The sequence below is a fragment of the Psittacula echo genome, assembly GCF_963264785.1.
Source record: "Psittacula echo genome assembly, chromosome: 2".
Classification (NCBI taxonomy): Eukaryota; Metazoa; Chordata; class Aves; order Psittaciformes; family Psittacidae; genus Psittacula; species Psittacula echo.
Window position 1 is genome coordinate 109,815,568 of NC_137737.1, and position 21,830 is coordinate 109,837,397.

At 36.7% G+C, this 21,830-nt stretch overlaps 1 protein-coding gene across 3 annotated transcripts in view; it reads right to left on the minus strand.

Moving 5' to 3' along the window:
• Positions 1-2,179: 2,179 nt before the first annotated feature.
• SMCHD1 (structural maintenance of chromosomes flexible hinge domain containing 1) overlaps positions 2,180-21,830 on the minus strand; it is a 71,888-nt gene continuing 52,237 nt past the window's right edge. For 2 of the 3 annotated variants that reach the window (XM_080609826.1, XM_080609824.1), the window contains exons 33-48: positions 20,875-20,990; positions 20,384-20,445; positions 19,568-19,655; positions 19,042-19,173; positions 17,662-17,811; positions 14,208-14,334; positions 13,925-14,044; positions 12,426-12,511; positions 10,700-10,822; positions 10,244-10,434; positions 9,339-9,448; positions 8,320-8,390; positions 6,627-6,798; positions 4,491-4,649; positions 3,638-3,755; positions 2,180-2,567 (exon numbers count right to left, since the gene is read on the minus strand). In XM_080609826.1, coding sequence (XP_080465952.1) covers positions 2,468-2,567; positions 3,638-3,755; positions 4,491-4,649; positions 6,627-6,798; positions 8,320-8,390; positions 9,339-9,448; positions 10,244-10,434; positions 10,700-10,822; positions 12,426-12,511; positions 13,925-14,044; positions 14,208-14,334; positions 17,662-17,811; positions 19,042-19,173; positions 19,568-19,655; positions 20,384-20,445; positions 20,875-20,990 — 1,925 coding nt within the window. In that variant the 3' untranslated portion in view covers positions 2,180-2,467. The remainder of the gene's footprint in view (positions 2,568-3,637; positions 3,756-4,490; positions 4,650-6,626; positions 6,799-8,319; positions 8,391-9,338; positions 9,449-10,243; positions 10,435-10,699; positions 10,823-12,425; positions 12,512-13,924; positions 14,045-14,207; positions 14,335-17,661; positions 17,812-19,041; positions 19,174-19,567; positions 19,656-20,383; positions 20,446-20,874; positions 20,991-21,830) is intronic. The other variant, XM_080609825.1, reaches the window with a different exon arrangement.

The window sequence follows — 21,830 nt, forward strand, 5'->3', positions numbered from 1 at the left end:
AAGCAATGGAGAAGATGGTGATACTGGGATGGTAGTGATGGTGGGGCTGTACCACCACAACAGTGTGGTTTGGAAAGGAAGGACTTGCCACTGACACACATCACTGGCTACCACGGGGTAATCCCACTTGCCTGACACAGGCAGTCTACATCCCCGCTTGCTAGGAGAAGATCTCAGGTCTTCCAGTGGGGTAAGTCTTCTCTATCTGTTGAGCATGAAAACTGCTGTGGGTAGTACAGGGCCTGCTGGGTGGAGCTGGGTCACCCAGCACAACAGTGGGGCTCCTACTCAGCTTCCTCATGGAACAGTGATTGGTTCACCCCATGCGCCAGTGTCCACTGTAGACATCACCTCACACTGGGACAAGAGCACTGTGTGAGTCTGTCTGGGAGTCTCTGTTGGATAAAAAGGGAGAAGGTGAGGTCCTCTCTCCCTGGGCTGGGAGAGGTGCCAGCAGCCCAAAGGGAATCAAGGAGACTCCCAGCCAGCTCCACTCTGCAGCTGGTGCCACTGGCAGCTGCAGTACAGCCAGGGCCTGACCTGATGTGCCTGCAGCCCATTTCCCCATCACCACCCAGCCCTGCTGCACAGTTGCTCCATCTCCCTGTGCTGGAGGGTCAGGCAGTGGCTGGTCCTTAGCCTCCATCAGAAACCAGCTCCTTGTTCCCCTGAGCTGGCCAAGCCCCAGCCAGAACCACTTCTCACTTTCCCTGCACTGCTCTCTACCAGCCTACTCATGGCATCAGTGAGGACAACATACACACCCTAGTTTCCGGTCCCTGGTTTGCTCTGTTACACAGCGAAGAACGGGTAAAAATAAAAAACCTGACACTTACCTCTAGAGTGTGCATGTTTTGTCAGCACCAGGTCAGCTGCCCTAAACAGCTATGCAAAGCAGTAACTTGCACTCTAATAACCTAAAGTCATCTGCTGAAAAATCCTGAAAATTCCCTGGTGAAATTTCCTGAAATCTCCAGTAACTATTGCACAACTCAGAAAACCTCCTTAGTTTCCTGCTTGTTTCCAGCAGGGAGATCCACCACATGCCTTCAGTGGTATCAGCACTACCAACATCAAGAGGTGAATTTCAAAAGGAAACATTTCTGCTAGAATATATATTTAATCAAATAAGATTCAAGGTCATCCAGAGGCTGGAGGCTGGGCAGATGTCAGAACTAAAGGAAATGAATTTAAAAGAAGTACAACCAATAACTTGGTGTGGTGGGATAATTTCTTAAATGGCAAACCTTCCATTATGGCTGCCTGCTTTAAGTCTTGCTAAATTCTGAGTTGAAAAAACAGGAGAACAGGATAAAGGGTTGAGGCAGGGCCAGCATAGTACTTGGCTGATATTACATGTCATACCTGAACATACTTATTTTCTTTAAGGACAGGACAAAATTATGTCTGAAGTAATTTAGACTACCTTAAAAACATGAGGTTTTGGAGACCATCCCACTACTACTTAATTTCTCCTTAATAAATTCCGTGGAGGTATCTAGAATTTCCCAACACAATTACTCTACCTCCAGCTTAAGTACCCACTTCCAACTTTTAATATGCACACACACAGTTCAACTGTGACGATTTTTGTTTTTCCTTTGTGACATCACCATTTCCTACTCAAATCCTGTCAGTTACACTTTTGATGTCAAGGACCAATTTTTGGTCTGCTTAAGCAGTGGGTTCTTTTATGGGCGTTGTGGTAATATAGATTTTGAAAAGTGGTTAGCATTGGTTCAGTATTCTGTCTCATCTGCACCCATGAAGTATCCTTACTCACCACTCTCCCATTTGTTAGAATAACCTCTTAGTGAACATGTTAAGACTCTTCATACTGAGAAGTTACTACTTTGTTTTTTCCACTGACACTGTCTGCAGGAGATATAAATTCCCATGTCAACACCTTGGGTCTAGTCTTAGATACTGGCTTGTTGTTAACCATCGAAAGACTCCACAAACAGCTGTGGTTAGATCTCAGTTATATCTCTGCTCAAACCCTCCCTTTTAAATTGATACTACCTTGACAGCTCATCCATCAAAAAAGAGCAGTCCAGAAAGTTCTCTTACCTGAGATAGCCCAGGATGCTTTTTAAATTAAAAATCTCATTTAATGGCACAATTTGTTGACTTAAGTATTACAATTGATTATATTGGCAGTGCTTTGTATTGAAGCAGTTTTATTGAAAAGATTGATTTTTTTCATAAATAAAAAAGGATATATTTTAAACTTTTTTCACACATGAACATAAAAACTCTGAAAGCTTTTAGAAATGAAAATTAACTATACAAAAATTAGGCTATCAATGCTAAAGACTTATCTTTTGTTACTACTAACTGAAATACATTTATATCTTCTATCAGTATAAAAATCTTCATCGTAATGGGTAATACAACATGAATATTTTCTTTAACTGAAGGTATTCACATTTTCAATACCGAGCCATTTCCAGCAAGTCTTATCAGTCTATGCCTTTCTCTTTCGTGAAGTTCCATTAAGTTCTGAAGTGGGTATCTGCAGATATTGCTGCTGCTTCTTTGCGGTAGAGGAGATCCATTCTTCTGAGCTAGACAAAACCATAGCACAGTACCTTATAAAGCAAGCTTTTTCCTTCTATATTTTTTTATATATATTTGATATAATTGATGCAAAAGCACAGAGCTCCCACTAGTATAAAAATTACAAACCCCTATATTTGTGCACAGCTTCTTATTCTTGGAATTCTTTTGTTGGAATGAGGCATAGCATCAGACTAATACTATGTGGTTCAAATATACAACCAATTAAGTTCCACATGTGGATCAAAAAATTAACAACAAATATAAAGAGACATAGTAATATAGTAAAAACTAGTTCTGAGATTTACAGAACACAAGTGAGCAAGATTTAAATAATCTCAAAAATATGACCACAGTTCAGCAACAACATTGTCACTGAGGAAAGACATGAGAAATGGAAAAGTCAGTTCCATGTCATCTTGAAGATACATACTTACAGATTTCCCTGATTTTTTTTTGGGTGTACTAATGCTCAGTAGCCACAGAGGCAATACAGAACTATATATACACAGGTAAAGATAACTGTCTTAAATACTTTAAGATCAGCTTACCTCAGACAGTTACTTAGAAAAAGTTATGCAAGAACGAGTCTCTCTGTTCATCTGCCGAACATTTGACATCACACCTTAAAAGAATTTACAGACCATACCATCTCAAATATTTCTGGGGTGTAACACAGTTGAATACATGGGGAATGTGAATGCACAAAGATGCCAACCAATCAGTTCATACAGAGAAACAGAGTTAGCAAGCAAATCTTTGTATTGAAGATTTGTATTTGTATCATTAAATAACAGCAGAAATTTTAAAGGAATCAAAAATTACCTTGAAAATCAGCCTTACAAAAACTCTACTTGCTGGTTGCTGTATACAAATATGCCTTAAAAAATATATATATCTCCTATGCAAAAAAAGAAAAAAAAACAACCCAAAAACCCACCAAAAAAAACAAAAAAACCCAACTCCAAACCCACAAAAAACCAACAAAAAACCCCCCCAAAACCCAAACAAACAAAAATAGCTTTTGCTTTGAATTCAGGAGATGGGAAAATAATGACTAGATTCAGAATAGACTTACCTATACAATTTTTTCATTGTTTCTCTTCGCATTCTTTTGGGAGGGGTGGGGGTGTCAGGCATATCTAACATTACAGGCTGAAGTAATGATTCAGTGACTTTATCTGATGGGGTCATACCTATGAAAAAATGGCAAGAAAGAATGAATTACAAAAAAAAATTATTAATCCTATTGCTAATAAATGGTCTCTGTAACAGTAATGTTAAACTTTTGAAGTAAGGCTTTAGACATGCCATAAAATTTATAGCTGCCTCATGTCTGAAACTGAGTTCAAAGATGACAGATAAAAACATCTGCTTTATTTATAGTTGTCACAGAGTAAGTGTTGTTTTCTTATTTTAAAATATCCCCAATGATTCAATATTGACATAAAACCAATTTCTAACTCAGAAATACTATCCTTGCAGAATTAGGTGCATTTCTTTTATTGCACAATGTTTTGTTTGTGTTTCCTTAGCAAAAGCAATTCAGCTCTTTATTACATAGACATTTCAGAAAGAATGTCAATGTTCTCTAGCACTGGGCCAGCCAGCCTGTTATACAATCTCATATTAGCGAGATCATAGTTTCATGTTCACAAGACACTAACTGACCACATTTTTACTATCTGAACACACTACAGGGCAGTGCTGTTCTAGGCAATATCCACAGCATCATCCTACATACTGTTTTTCTATTCTTTCCCTAAAATAAGACAACTCTAAGCTCTAGATTTATTTTAACAATCTTCCTTCGTAGTTTGAACGTGTTAGTTTGTAACAGTAGAATTCATCTGGATACATGAATTAACAGTTCTCCTCCTTTAGGACACCAAAAATATAATACAATATAATACAAATATAATACAACCTACCCAATTTTTGTTCTATTAGCTTGAGGCTTTTCTCTTGTTCAGCAAGTTCTTGTCTTTTCTTTTGCATTTCTGGAGCATTAAGTGACTGTAAATGTAAATCAAGGTCCTTATTCACATTATCAAGTTTCAACAGTGCTGTGCGGTATTGCTGCAGAAGATCTAATTGAAGAGTAAAATAATAAACAGAAAACAGTAACTATGTGGTCATTTTGACTTAGAAGGCTACCAAATACAATTCACACAATGTAGAAGATTCACAAGAAAACATCTTTCAAAAGCACTACTTAAACTCCACCCAAACTTACAGTGGACCAATTGTTAAAATGAGTAAAAGTCACGGGTATTTTGATTCCTCTTTTCTTTTTGAGCCTGTATCTTAGATCACAAAGTACCAGTGAACTCTAAACATGATGTGGCCAACAGGCATTTCTCTACACATCTTGTCGCTTGCGTGCTCCAAACTGAATTCTCCACCTTTGATGCCATTAAGTGTGCTTGTAATATGCTTTGCTTCTAATGCTACAAAGCTGACTTGAATTTTAGTCCACCTTGTGGAACAAGAGAATATTTACTGAGTTTCACTTTGTCTTACCTACAGATATTTAAACAAGGACATAGCAGCAGACTCAGATAAAAAAGGGCCTATTTTGCTGACAAACTTTATTCCTCTTTTAACGCGTGAGACAAAGAATTTTTCTTTGTCTAGGCATTGAATAAATATGTCAGGTAATAAAGGGTTCGAGCATGTTAGCCCAGACTCATTCATTTTACTTTGTGGTGAATATGAGGCAGCACAAAGCTCAACTGAACACTAAATTACCTTACATTTGGCACAGGGTGAAAGCATGCACAGTTACTGAAGACTGACAAAAGGCATTGTAAATTCTTAGTATGGTTTATTCTAGAAGTACCTTGTCAGTGTAATCACAGTGTAAGTAACTATCTTGCTTTTATGCTACAAACATAGAAGAAGAGCAAGTCAAAACTAATGTTAAGGCTGAAACTCAGTGCAAAACAAGTCTTTTGTAATGAGGTGCTGTCCTTTATATGGAATTTCACTATTATTTTCCTTTAAGTGTCTAATAACTATCGAAGTGAAATTAAAACATTCCTTTTCTTCTGTCATGTTTGTCCCTGTACTAAATTATACACAATTCCAATTTAATTTACATTGGGTAGCAACTGAGTTCAACAATTGAAAATGTGTTGACAGAAAAATACAGTGTGCTAAACCCAGCATATTTCAGTCTGTAGCTCAAATGCTTACTATGGTTTCCCTACATGTAATGTATTTTTACTGGAATGTTTAGGAAAGATCTTTTTAGTCTTCCTTCTCCCTCAATTGGTTAATGTTATTGTAGTTTGCTCATATTCAAAGCTACTCCGATAAGTACAGGTGTTCTCTCTCTCTTGTTCTCTCCCACTCCTCTATATTGCACATTTCTAGGAAGACTGTCATGAAGAAACTTCATTTCCTTTCTTTTGAAAATTAAGTATTTAAGAACAACTTTATTTGTGATTAAGACTTTTCAATGTTTTACAAATCAGTCAGGTCACCTGTCATGTGTCAGAAGCCACCATCTTTTAACTTACAACCTTTATTCTGAAAGGAGGACTCTAGACATAATGAAATGTAAGTGATCCCACAGGAAATAGAAGGTATCTTCCTGTTAGGGAAATACTGTAGAAGATGTTTTGCATGACTCTTAAAACAACAGGAATTTTTCTGCCACTGCTTCATAGAACTTTCTTGCACAGTAAGAAATTCTGAATTGCTGTATGGTATTCTAGAGAAGAAAAGACCCAAACCTTATTTTTCAAAGATGCTGGAATTCAATCAGCTCAAGCTTCTCATGCCTGCTGTTTGAATGATTACAACTGCTTATACTTTTTAACAAGACTAAGATAAAGGGGGAATATCTCATGACTATTATTATTTTCTTTCAGGAAATTTTAATAGCTGTAAACTTTAAAGAAAAGGGAAATTCAAAAAAAGGACATCATATACGTTGTATGTCTTAAAATAACAGTATGCTCAATTGAAGTTTTCCTTTTTAAATTACGTAAAAGAATAACAAACATAGGCAAGCAATATAATTTTGAAAGTTTTGTATTTTCATGACTTCATTAACCCACCTATCTGTCCAGCAAAAGTAGAGTAAAGTTTTGGCATGGGTGCTCCAAATACCATTCCTCTGAGTTTGTCCATTGGAGGAGCTTTATTCTGAAGGCCTCCAAATTTTCCATTACTAAGAATCCTGTCTCCTGCCCTAGTCAGCAAAGTAGGGCAACGTGCAATTTTTACAACCTACACAGATATAAAAAGTGATACTAAATTAGTAACCCATGGAAAATCTAAGTTTTCAGCAGTGCTGCTGTGAAGCTTTGTATCTTTCAGTCATGATGCCCCTTGTTCTCTAATGAGAACGTATTTTACAAAATTACATTTAATGACTTTTGCTTTCAAGTAATGCTAATTATCAACATATACTATGAAGTAATGTCAATAAACTTCAGTGTTGATAAAAAATTGAACTACTTGATGAAGATGGCTTTTTTCTCTTCCCCTCCCCAAAATGCACAAGATTTATTTAAAGCATCTAAATTCCAAGGGATTTACTTCTTATAACATATTCAATAAAACTTCCATATAGTTGATGAAATTTACCTGTGGTGGGTGACCGAAATAAATAGGGTAACAGACTAATAAGGTAAAATGAACCAGACCTAATTTTGAGAAATGACCATGTGCACAAACTCCTTTTCCTGATCAGACACAGATGGTCAGTCTCCTGACACTGATTAACAACCCAAATCTGATTCTCCAGACTCTCCTGCTTTATTTTCCAGTAAAAATATATACTTTTTGATGAAAGAAGCACACACAGTCTTCACAGTTGAAAAATGTTCACTTGATGGATACAGGGATGGCTATAACACATGATGAAAATTAAAATACTAATGTCAATCATCTGGATTTTTTACTATGACTGTATCCGTATTTCTGAGACACTCTTTGGAAGCATTCAAAACACTCCTTGTTCCCTGGTTCCCAGCTAGTAGAAGCCAATAAACAGGGAACAGAATCCCACAGTAAACAAGCTGGTCAGGCCCAGAGCACAGAACTGCACTGGCTGTGAAAGAGCAAAACAGGTAACCAATTTTAGATGCCACCAGATTCCTTATTAACTTGTTGTTCTCTTAAGAACAACCCCACAGCACAATTTCTTACACTTCTGCAGAGGAAAAAAAAATATCCAACCCCAAGAGCTTAATGTTTAATCTGTACAGTTCCATATTCTTCTGCTGAATCATTATTTCAATTCTAGCAAACTTGTAAGCTGAAACAAAGTGCCAAGTGTCAGGACTTCCTCAGAGCCTCTTGCCTGCTAAAATGTGTCCTATTGAACCTAAATAAAATGGGTCAGAAAAAGATCTCGTAAGTTTCACATGCAGATTTTCGTGGATCTGAAATTTCATCATCTGCCTCAGGTTCCTGTGTTTTATTATACATACAGGAACTTGGAAAGTACTGATGCGCTTGCATTTAATACTAAACTGCAAAACTAAAACTGTTTATATTTAAAAACATGGTCTCATGCTTCATGGCAATATTCACATAATAGAATTTGTTGAATAGAGATAATTTTGCCACTGCCAGTAAGAGGGATTTCATTCACTGCTAAGTGCATCGAGATCCACAGACAGTAAGCACCCTTACAACTGATGCAGCATTAAACTCAGCAATTAATCTAAGTTTGTAATGTATTAAATACATAACCATGCAATATGTTTGTTTTAAAAAATACAAAGAATAATTGAAACATACCTCTTTTCTGTAATGGTTGGCAGCATCCAAATTATCTATAATGATAGTGTCACCCAAGAGCATCCCAAACACTGAAAAATGTAATTTTTTGAATCATTATATTTCTCTGCAAACAAAATAACTTGAGTTTTGAAAAAAATCAATTCCGAGGCATCACTACTACAGCTTTTTAGATAAGTATCAGGAAAACAGCATCTGCATGTTTTTCACTGAAATTTCATTCTGAGATTGAGATAAACAGCAATCTCTTGTTTTCATCAAAGAATTCATAAAGAAAAAAATTTACTATGTTTACAATCAATTATGCCATAAGACAATTATTTTCCAAAGTACTCGCTTGACATCTTACTTTTACATTTATGAAGACACACATAATAAAATCCCAAGTTTTAGGAAATTATATAAATGATAATTTTTTAAAGTCCTTCCTGAACTGTGTTCTCAGTTTCTTAACATTTCTTAATATTCAATGGGTTAACAAAGAAAAAAAAACCCCAAACATTCACAGGCTGACGATTCAACTGAGTTTAAGACTTTTCTCTCGCAGAAAAAGCTGTTCTATACAAAGCCTAGCTTGATGCAGCCTTGCATGAGATATGTCAAGCAATACGGTTTTTAAATTCCCCTGAGGGCCATGGAGAACAATTTATCGTTAAAGCCTCTGACAGTATCTAATTTTCTGAAAATACACTGGACCAAAAATTGGTTTTTATGAAGAGATGAATATTTCAATACTGAGAAGTTGTGAAGTTAAATGAAAAACTTACTGAAATAATTACAAATTCCAACTCTCTCTATTAAGGACTAGATCTCCTTAATCTAAGAAAAAAACTGTAGGAAAAGGATGTGGTCTCTCTCTCCTAGTGCCACCTCCCTGTGGGTGTCAGTGCTTTCCTGTCCTCACTGGTATTTGAAAATGTCTCAATGAAGACTACTGAATGAATTATGATTTTTGATGTTTCTGTATTTTATTTATTACAAAGAAAGAAATTATGAACAATTTCTTTGATATCATTTACCTGTTTGACACTCCTTTACATTATCTGGAAATGTTAACAGATTTCTGGCAAATACAGGGTTTCCAATAGGTCTGAAGAAGGTTTTTCCATTTCTTAAGTGAGGTAAAGGCCTGGTTAAGGAAAGGGCAGAGTGAGGGGGAAAAGAAAAAAAAAAAAAAAAAGTCATTTGCCTTTATTTCATTATTGCTTCTGACAATCTCATCAGAAATCTCAAATGGAATTGAATGCATCTTAACACTTCCACATTAGGTACTAAATGATCCCAATAAGATCTGAAATGCCAGTGATATTAAAGATTCTTTGGTAAAACACTAATTTGTAATGAATGTATATCCAACAAATTCATGTGACTAATTTTATGGGCAGGTTTTAATAATCTATTTTATGAAAAACTGACTGAGATTTTGGACCTTATAAATGTATCTGCACATTCAATCTTTTCTAAAAGGCATTTTTTCATGATATTAGCAGTCATCTTCACAAACAAATTATTTTCAGGCATGGAATTATTGTATTTTCCTTTATCTTCCAGGAAACCAGAACAGCAGAATTGAGTTTTATAACTACAGATGATTTTAGGGAATGTACACTAGAAATGGATTTTTATAAAAGTTAATATTTGATGTGAAGCAGTAGAATTATTTAGAAGTGAAGAAAAGGTAGATTGTCTTCTCTTTAATAGAAAAACCCTACCAAACAAAGAACAATGCACAGCAGAGGAGACAAAGCTACAATCTTAGCTAATGCTTCAAGTGACATTACTGTTAAAATTATGAAGCTAGAAATCTTATGCTTTGAATCATTAACAGAAGTTTAAAAAACGAGTTCGACAAAATAGTAATAAAAAAAATAATTCAACTCATATGAAATACAAATGCAGAAATTTCATTGTTTTTTTCCCCTACCTGTTCCAGTCAGGGAGTGTCCCCTTGTAAATAGAGTCAAGAGGTAACACTTGCTGTCGACCTTGAGTTTCATCAAAGATAGAACGAGCAGCTTCAGTAGTCAATGTGACTACACAGTCCATGTCGCTTGCCAAATGCCAAGAGATAACTTTTGCTGCTTCGTTATCCTCAATTTGTGCTAAATGTGCAATCTGTACCACAAAAGTTGGAACAATCAACACAGATGCCAAGGCCACTTCCCCTTTTCATACTAATCACAATTATCCTGCAACTTCAATCAAACATCTAATTCTCCTGTTGATGGGTCTGTTGGAAGAGCTAGTCATCTGATGGGTTGAGAATCCTGTCTTCTTTTCAATACTTCTCAAAAATTACTCGCATATTTGGTTGGCTAATATTTCATCACTACCATTTAACAACCAAACTCATCCTAAGGCTCTCAGAGAGAAAACTTACCTTGCCTAAAATATCCTGGTTGCCTTTTGGATAGTTTGGGAGAGTACAAGTTCGCCTTGGCTGTTTCATTACTCCTTCTTGGTCCAACATCTTTTGTTTTATCAGAGAATCCACATACTGAAGCTGAGAATTAAAATTTAAAGTTAGCAAGCATGTATCATTGGCCTGAGCTATAGAAGTAGTTAGTTTACTTGTTCTCAATCAAGTTCTTAATAAAAAATCTTCAATAAACTGAAACAGACTCTTAATATGTAAGGGACTGCTGCATATAATCTCAGAGGAGAGCGAAAGGAGGCACACTGCAGTTGTGACTATGAACTTTTTTATTGCTACTTATTTTGTTTTAAAGACTTCAGGGAGCTTTTCACAAAGAGCTACTGGAGCTTGATTAGAGCTAAAACTGAAGAAAGTTTAAACCAGCAGAAAAAGACAAGCACGACTGTACAAAAAGAAGCAGTTTTAGAAGAGGACTACATCCAGGCCTGAAAAGCGTAGCCAGCAAGGGGAACCTGGGTATCATGATTGCAGAATGTATATATGTCCTGGGTTCAGCAGCAGCAGTCAGTTTTTCTCCTTCTTAGTGGCTGGTGCAGTGCTGTGGTTTTGACTTTTGGCCTGGGAATAATGCTGATAAAGCCAATGTTTTCAGTTGCTGGTCAGAATGTTTACCCTGACCAAGGACTTTGTGAGTCTCATGCTCTGCCAGGGAGGAGGAGAAGCCGGGAGGAAGCAGGGACAGTACACCTGACCCAAACTAGTCAAAGAGGTATTCCATACCACAGCACATCATGCCCGGGGATGTAACTAGGAGTTACCCAGAAGGGCACGTCCTCTTTCTGTCGGGCTCTTTTCCGGCGGGCGGTATCGTATTCTCTTCCCTTGTTATTTCTCTTATAATAATTATTATTGGTGGTAGCAGTAGTGATTTGTGTTATACCTTAGTTACTGGACTGTTTTTATCTCAACCCGTGGGAGTTACATTCTTTTGATTCTCCTTCCCATCCCTCGGGGGGGTGGGGGGGGAGTAGAAACCGCGTGGCTGACTTGCCGACTGGCTTAAACCACGACAGTATAATTTAATGTTACTGATCTCTGCTTAATGACTGTAACATTTGTTTTTATTTGATCTGAAGATAGATGATTGTTTACCTGTATATTTTTAAAATGTTAGCAGCTCTCTGTGAAAAGTTTTAATAATATAACTGGATCTTTATATAACTGGATCTTTACAGGAAATTAGCAATGGGGTCCATTGCTCTGAATCTTTCAAATGTACTTTTATATTGACTTTGTCAGTAACATATGAAATTCTCTAATTCTTACAAAAGAAGTGCTTTCCTTTGGTCTACTTTTTCCAGAATACATCCAGTGTACATTGATCAGCCTGCAAAACCCCATTATGAAAACTATCAATACCAGTAACATAATTGTTAACCTTAGCAGAAAGGTAAAAACAAGATCCAAAGGTGGATGAGAAATAAGATCTTCTTATTTTTTCAGCAGCTTCTTTAAGAGATAGTCACATTAGCAGAAAAGCAAGTAAAAAATAAATTAAGTTTGGCATTGTTCACAAATTTTCTTCATGGTTTAAATTTTCAGAGTTTCTAAACAGGTTCTTGTGTATATACCAGTATGATTCCATAATGTTATATAATGATACCAATTTCATACTAAGACTAAATTTATTCTTAAGATACGATGGAGGTTAATAAGAAATAACTCATACTGTGTTTTTCTCTGGTAATTCAATCTGGTATTTTCTCAGTTGGCTCTTCAGTTGAGTTTCTTTTGTTTCAGCTTCTTTAACCTGATCTGAAACCAATAAAATCAACAGAGAGTAAGGAAATATTAGAAAGCAATGGAACACTTTTTAGAGAATTTCTTACAAAAGAATTATGCCACCCATGGCTGATCCTATCTACTTCTTAATTTCAGCACAGAATATCAAGATTTGTCCACAAAGATCTTGTGATTTGTCCAGCTTCTCATCTATTTCAGCAGCTGACATCTACTTCAGCTTCAGCAAGCAGCTGCACCAGTCCTTATATCAGTCTGAGAATTTAAGCTCTCTTTTTAATTTTCATCCTTATTTATCTTTCCAAATGGTTCTCCAACAGGTGAAAGGGCAAGAGGAAAGAGCGGTAGCCGGCACTACCCTCTTTAGTCTCTTATGTGGGATAGCACTTCCTAGACGCTATTTCCTCAAGTCTCATATCTCAACTGAAGTAATTTTGAAAACAAGTGAGTAAATAGGTGAGTTGCTTTCAACTCTATCTATTCAAATAGGTTTATATATGAAAATGTTATTTAAGCTTACAGTATAATGTTGTGCTCTAGCTTACTCTCTAGAGATGAGCAAAAATCTGCAAATACGAAACAAAACCTTTTGCTTTCACACTGGAATTCAGGAATTTGCATCCATACTGGGAACATGAAGCAAGCAACAGAAACATAGCCCTGTGCTAAAATTACAAGAAACAGCAGCATCCTTTAATTCTAGCACGCTTTACTTACATTCAATGATTACTTGAAATAAAATTTCAAAATGCATTTATTAAATCAAAGCTTCTGATCAACAGACAGGATGATTCAAACAAAAAAATAATGCAAAGAAACCATTTTCTTTATCTCTCCCATTCCCATAAACCACTGCCCTTACACGGATCTGCTGTTTAACAGACTATACAAAGGATTAAATTAGCTAAAGAACATTGAGCTAACAATTAATAGCTACACAATGCTTTTGAACAATGTACACAGGGTCAAAATCTGGTGGAAAAAGTAACATTTTGAAAATGCAAGACTAACTTTTTGAAAGAGGATTATTGATGGTTCATTCCCTAAACATGTTTTTAGGCAACTGTCAGATTTCCAGATCAATGAGCATTCACACATCCACTGCAAAGATGGGAGGGCAAGGCAGTCACGGAAAAACAGAATCAGACCACACACTTCAATGTTTTATTTCTCTTTTTGACAGTTCTGGCATAAGAAGTTCTACCTCAAATCAAGACCCTTTACAGGCAGATTGACCAAATAACTAGATGCTTCCCTGCTAATTCAAAGATATACTCCCCCCTGCTGCCCTGATTAGGTTATGAACCCTAATTACTGTATCTCATGATTTCAATACCTATTTTCCTCCCCCTCTTTATATTCTTAAAATTAATAAAGGAAAAAAGTGTAATTCCCAGGAAATTTAATCATGTATTTGATTGGACTTACATTTAAGTGCATTTACAAGTTGATTAGTAGTATCTAACCAATTTCTGTAAACACCAATGGACTGAGATAATTGGTCTCTCTCCTTTGTAAGTGTTGCCATCTGTTGCTGCTTCTTGAAATCTACAGAAATATACGTATTTTTAGAAGAAAAAACCAGTAACATAGTTGGTTTAAACATCAGCAAAAATCTCTTAAGCTATTACACAGTTTTGAAGAAGTATTACGGACATAAAACTAATTGCTTCTAAGGAAAAGCAAGCATTTTAAAGTAGCTGAAACATACCATTGTAAAACATAAATGACAGACGGTATGGCTCCAAAGGTATTCTCAAAGCTGGAAGATCTGGCTCGAATACAAGAATATATTCAGTGCTATCTCTTCCAGGACTATTTTCAGCCAGCACTAGACTCTAATAAAACAAACACACAAACATACATAAGTTCATATTCACACTTGCAGTGACACAAAATAAAATGAACATTCTTCAAATGCTAGATCTTATAAATTACCTAACACATGATGCCTACACAATATTACTACAGTTTTAAGTATTGGCTTGGAAATGCCTTTTGCAGCTATTAAAGAGAAGTTAAATACAAATATTTAGCAGTAACTATTTTAATATTTAAGGATTAAGATTGTCATTTTACCTGTTTAAAGAGCCTTATTATTGCTGGCTATACATTTAAGAGACATGCTCAGAAAAAGATATTCTCTGCACTGTCCTGTAAGACTTCCTCAGAGGTACTTCATTCAGCTTGTGGACAAATGCAAACGGAACATTAAAAAGAAAGGCCCGATGTATAAACACAGAGAAGGGAAAACAAACTATTCCCAGTGCTCAGTTAAAGTTACTGCTGTTACCATGGAAGTAGACAGCAGGTCCCAAATGAATAAAGAATATATATCCAAACACTACCACGAACATCAATCTCATTTTTTATCAATTCCTTATTGAAAAGTCAAACTAAATCCCTCGCCTTTCTTAACAAACACAGGAAATATTATAAACCCATAAAGAATGATAGATAGAAATAAAATTAGTATAGGTAACATCTAAATGTGCTGTTACTTTGGGAAAGGTATCATGCATAAAATGAATAATGCTTATAATAAAACTCATACTGTTTCCACCTTTAACATGTAGAAATTGCTACTCAACTGGCCAAATCAAGAGAGAGGTAGTTGCAGCCTAAAAGAAGAGATAGATATATAACCTTCAAAGAAAGTCTTTATGGCTTTCAAAAATATTGCAGCTACATATTTAATTAGGAGAAGTCTGTAGGGGAAATATAATTTCCTTAAGAAAATGTATACTAATAAAAATCTAAACATTTTTCCCTCATTAAACAAGTTTAGTATTCCTGAACCTCAGTGTAAGGGTAAATATGTCAGATTATCATCTTCATTACAATGATGGTAATTGTACGTAATTATATTTATAAACAAGATGGAACAATTTCAAGATACTTGAAAAAAACAGTGGTGTGTCCCATCCCATCCCCATTGGTCATATGAAAAGTACATTGCATCACAACCAACAAATTCTTTCCACATGAGCTTTGTGAATTGTCTAAAGTCAGAGAACTTGGTATAAATTAGACAACTGAAAACTGCCTGAAGAGAAGAAGAGGTACAGGATTCACTGAAATGGAATTACTCCCAGTGGAAGACTAGGAAATACAAGTTACTGTCAAAAGCAGTAAAAACTCATCAAATCACAATAAAGAGAGAGTAGAAGAATGCGACAACCTCCTCCCACCTTCAACCAGGAACATTTAAGTAGAAATAAAAAGCATCTGCTTACAAAAATCCTGTAAAACCCCCAAATCCAAAACAAGCCAAAGAAAAAAATCTGAAATACTCACCCCACCCCCCCATTACACAGATTGTTAGTCACTGAAGCAAGACTGGAGTATCCAGGTCACAATGGCTAAATAGCAGGTTATTAGCACATGGAGACAAAAAACCTGCTATTTCTGCATCAGTGAGGAGTCTGAGAAATTATCCAGTAATTTTGTCTGAACTGTCAGACTTCACTCTATGGGGTTATTAATCCCTTAATAGTATGAAGTTATAAACATCTGTTCAAATTTCTACCACAGGTGTAAATGCAAGATTTGCAGAGAAAAATGCTAGTTCATCAAACCACTGGTTACAGATGATCCCTTACCCATGCTTTTGCACTTTTTTCCCACCCCAGCTGCCTAAGAAAAATGTGCTCACAAACCAGTTAGTAAAGTACTCCTGAAACATGGCTGGGGAATAAGAGAAATTCAGAGCGCACAATAAATCAATTAGCATATTAATTTTATCTGATACTTTGTCCATGCATTTTATTTTTCTAGCTTGTTTTTCATACATATTTTGTCACTTTTCCTTATGGATCAGAGTAGACCAGAGCTTGACAGATTGTTTAGTGAAAAACGTTTGCCCGTGTTAACTGGATTTTTCTGTTCTTTGTTGTTATCAACAGAGAATTATTTATGCTGTGTCATTAAGTTTTATCTACGCAGTTCCATAAAAGCAGTTGAAGTACTGAATAAAATAAATGATGAAGATTTTAGTGATTCTAATGGGGTTTTATTGTTGTGATTTCCAAGATTTACTGGGTGATTTTGTAGTTGCTGTTAAGGCAGTGTCTGCCTCCACCTGGCACACACTGATGCTGGTCTGCTGGGAAGCTGCTTCCAATGAATGAGTTAAAAAACGTGGCTGAGGAAATTTCTTGAAAAAGTTGGATTCTCCTTCAGTACACCTTCTAAATGCCTGAAGACTTCCACAGACTTCAGGATATATACCTATTTCACCACATGAAATACTCCTATTTACTGAAGTTCTCTGTAGGCTTTTAAGAGTGATGTTGTGACCATTCCACTCAGAACAGATGTGCAGCTCTATGCTCAGCTGGGTTTTTTGGTGTGTTTCGAACAGGTTCTGGTTTTGTGCATATGCACATTTTAATTTGTGACTTTTATATTATGGTTTCCAACAATAGTTACAAATGGTACTCAGAGGTCTTAAAAATCCAATCTGTATTTGTTGAAGTGACTGTGATGACCTAACTCCAATGTGCAGTACCTTCAGAGGTATACACGATGTTACAGCTGGAGATTTAAACTGAAGTAAGTCAAGCATTTTTAATGGTCAAGGGTACCAGTAAGTGAAATAAAGTGCAAAGAGAAGTAGAGAAGTGGCAGCTTTACTTCTTCAAATGAGGATAGGATGCCTTTCTGCAATGTATATATAAGCCTAGTCAGCTTGATAAAAGTTAAAGAGAACCTGGAAAAATTTAATTACATATATATGAGGATGTCAGACTAAATGATCTCAAGTTCTTACAGCCAGACAGTATTACAAATAAAAATGTAAAATACCACTAATATTAATGGTTTAACTACACATTAGTGAAGTGTTATTTACATCTGAAATTCAAACGACGACTTATCCTGGATCCCCCTGTACGTCCCATTCCCTAAGTGAATGTACTTGTAAACTTCCCTCGCTTGGCAAGGAGAAACAGTTTAAAGAATGTCCTTCCTTCATGTTTTCTGAAAATCAGAAGCCAAATAATAAAAGAGAAGAAATGATTTATCTACTTATCTGCAGGAGAAGGCTACAAAAGGGGATGCTAACCCTCTACAAAACATGACAAGGTGCAAGATCGACTTTGTAGGAAAATAGGCCCCATTAGATCCATTGGTCATGGAGCTAACTGTATTTTAGTCACACTTACAATTTCAGCTCTTCCTCTGTTAAACGGAAACTCAACTGTACTGACTTTCCCCTGAAATTGTGGGATCTCTATATCATCTTCACTGGGGCTCTTAATTTTTGCTATTATTCTGCCAACTAGATCAGTTCCAGTGTGGTTGTTGTATTCATCCTGTAAGCAAAAAAACCCAAAAAAGTTAGTCTGGAATATGAACTAAGTAATCAATTCATGTACTCTATTCGGTTTATGTGGCAAGGTGCTGGCTGTGGGGGGGCTGCAGGGGTGGCCTCTGTGAGGAGAGGCTGGGGCTGCCTGTGCTGGCTCCAACCCACCCACCACAGAGCACAGCCCGGCTCTTCAGCCAAAATAGTGGCTGCTCTGGGAAAATACATTTTAAAAAGGGCAAAAATGCACCGGACGAGGAGAAGGGGGAAAAAACCCATGAGAGACAGAAGAGGGAACACCAAAGTGAGAGGACGAGTAGGGAATGGGGAAGTAGGTGCCCCAGGCACCAGAGCAGAGATTCCCCTCAGCTCATGGGGAGACCATGGTGAAGGAGGTATTTCCCTGCAGCCTACGAAGGACTACAGAGGAGCAGATATTCATACAGCAGCCAATGGAGAGCCCCATGTTAGAGCAGGTGAATATTTACTAAAGGACTGCAGCCTGTGAGGACGGCTCACAATGGAGCAGATCATTACTGCAGTACCGCACGGAGGGACCCACACTAGAGCTGGGAAACTGTGAGGAGTAAGGAGCGGCAGAGAGGAGCTGTTATGGACTGACCATGTCTCCCATTCCCCACCCTGTGCCACTTGGGGAAAGGTAGAGGAGTCTGGAGTGTAGCGAGCCTGGGAAAGGTCGGGTGGAAGGTGTTGCTTTACTTTTTTTGTCTTTGTTTCTCACTACTCAAATCTGGTTTAATTGGCAATAAATTAAATTAATTTTCCACAAGTCAAGTCTGCTTTGCCCATGGCGGTAACTGATAAGTGATCTCCCTGTATCCTTGTGAACATTCAAGGTTCAGGAAATCTTATTTTTTTGTAATAGAAGATATCTAAGAGAAACTGTCTCCTGGAAGAAAAATCATGGAGAGAATAATTTGCTATATGTATGCGTTTTCCTCATTAGAATCTATTCTTAAAACATCTTTTTTTCCTGTGGCAACAAGAAATGGGTTTCAATTGCCTAAGATGCCTGACAGCAAAGACTGCATGTCTCAGTCATCTGTTTGTAAATTAAACAAGATACATCTGTAAAACTGGAAATCATTTGATGCACATCTTTTTTGTGAAGTTAATCTGCAGAAAGATAGCAGCAATGCCTTACAGGAAAATTCAATGTATTTTTAGCAGTCTTACACGTTTCCCTAATTATGATTTTGTGTTTAAGTATAGTTACCATTACATGGAGGCATAAATCCTTAACCAGTGTACGGCTAGCAAGAGCTCGAACATTCGAAACTGTCGGAGTAGCTGGTAAAGAATCAGGTAACAAGCGTACAGGGTCATTAGGTACAACGTCAAATGCAATCTAGCAGAAAAAGGAGGAAGAATAAAATAAAACAAAATAAAATAAAATAAAGACTGATATAATTCACCCTGCACACATAGGTTGTTCAAAAAATATGGAAACAAATGCATGTGAAATCTACTGAGAATCGAAATAAACTAGCATGACCAGTTACACTAGGTTGCCAATTATGCAGCTCTCTTATTCCACAAAATTTCTGCTTAGTTATAAAAGCTACTGAAAATGTATTTTCATAATCAACACTTTAAAATCAGTAATTATTAAAAATACATTTTTACTTGCAAAGCCTGCACGTGAATGTATTGGTATTTTGAATCTACAAAATATCATATTTCTCCCAGATGATTCTATATTACATGTTCTTGGCTACATGTAATTAATTATAAATTCAAACCTTGTCACTGGTGAGAATGTTTGTCTTATCCATTGCGAAGGCAAACTGGATATTGTAAATGCCAACTCGCTCTGGAACCACTTTATCCCTAAATAAATCAGAACAAAAAAACAAGCAAAAGTGAGTCAATGTTAAAGTGACAAGTACATAAGTATGCAAGCAACCTAAATTCTGGGTAGTCCTCCAGAACTAGTTAAAACGTCCTGTTAAGTACTCCTCTATAATCATGGAACGGTTAGGGTTGGAAAGGACCTTAATATCATAGAATCACAGAATGGTTTGGGTTGGAAAAGACTTCAAGATCATCTAGTTCCCCCTCCATCTAGACCCTCCTGCCATAGGCAGGGACATCTCCCACTACACTATGTCGCCCAAGGTCTTCCAAGGAAAGACCACTAAACTGACAGGGTCAAGTTCTTGGTTCAGGATTAACACCCAGCTACAGAAGATACTAAATTAGGGTTAAGTCCACTTTGTTTAACCTGCAATTCTACAGCAGTTGAATGTAACGTTTAAAGGAATGTTACTAGACAAGTGACAAGTAGATTATGTAGTCTCTGCGTTGCTATCATTTCTCATCATGTATTCTAATATATTAGACTCTTCTCTACTCCCAGATTAAACAAATGTCAAATGTATTTAGGGAAGAACTCAATCCTCACGTTCAATGCATCTTGCTAGTATCTCTTACCATTCTGTGGCACTGTATCATACTAATTCTGTAACAATTTATTACCAAAATCTAAACCTCTTGTTTCTATTCCAAACCGAGTTTTGTAAGATGTGTCAATAATTATAAAATGAACGCTGCTATACCTGAAGTAGAAGAAGCCATCTTCCTTGTCATCCTTCACTTTACTACAGCTAAATACTGTAACCTGAAAAGATGAAAAGATTTATGCCATATACTGAAAGTCCAAGTACCTTACTTGCAATATAAGTCTTCATGATTTGTACTACTGATAGCACACAGTACTTAAATCAGATCACCTCTAATTTAGATAGTAGTCTCATGTTCTTATTTCCCAGACTCTTTTCTTTGCAAGATTCACGGTGTCTCTCTGTTATTAATTAGCTTCTGCAGAGTGGTAACATTTTTGTCCTTATTATAGCCTTGAAATTTGAACAGTCTGCCAACTTTTATCAGGACAGACATTGATAAACAAATATGACTTACTTGTAATACTTGTAATTTAAAATCTAGAACAAGATATTGATCTAAATTAAATGAAGGGAAGTTTCTACTAGTAGTTTGTCCTATGATGGCATTTTGATACCCATTTTGAAAACACATTTTGATGACTTACATCAATTGGCATCCTAGTTCCACTGCTCTGTGCTTCCCACATTTTCATTGAAATCCGTGCTGGATTAATATTTCTGATAATGTTGTCATCTTCAGAAAGAACACTAACCATAAAATCTGTAGAATGAAACCCAAGATTTTCAGGATTATTTTAAAATCAGAATAAAAAGATCAAACTCCATGAATTTCTGTTGTCTCCCTCATAACTAAAGGAAAACCACACAAAACTCGCATTCCAAACAGAACTCAAGCAACAAAAAGTTTAAAACCAGGTATGGAAAGTCTTCTCTCTCCAGCCCTGTAATTAGACCAGGTAACTATCCTTAGAAGAGAAACCACCTACGTTATCCAATGAGTACTTTAATAAAACCTCTCAAATTTGAAGTCTACTTTTTCTAGATTATCATTCTTATCAAAACAGCAAGCCAGGCTTCTAGTTAAGTAGCTTACTCTTTTCTTCAAAGACAGGAAATCCAGATCTCCCTCTTCCTTCACAAGTGCTTTAGCCATTGAACTGCTAGCTAGCAAGGTGCAGTAGCTGTAACAACAACACAACTACTATTTTCCCCATCTATTAGCCACTGTGTCCAGCTCAGGGGCCCCCAACATAAGACAGACATGGATCTGTAAGAAGAAATCTAGAGGAGAGTTATGAGAATGATCACAGGGCTGGAGCACCTCACCTGTGAAGGCAGACTGAGAGGGTTTGGGTTGTTCAGCCTAGAGAAGAGAAGGCTCCGGGGGAACCTCAGAGCAGCTTCCAGTGCCTAAAAGGGGCCTGTGAGAAAGCTGGAGAGGGACTTTCCAAGAGCCTGTAGTGACAGGACAATGAGAAATGGCAACCTGGTCTAGTGGAAGATGTCCCTGGCCATGGCAGGGGGGTTGGAACTAGATGATCTTTAAGGTCCCTTCCAACCCAAACCATTCGATGATTCTAGGAACTTGCCAAGAGCTCTC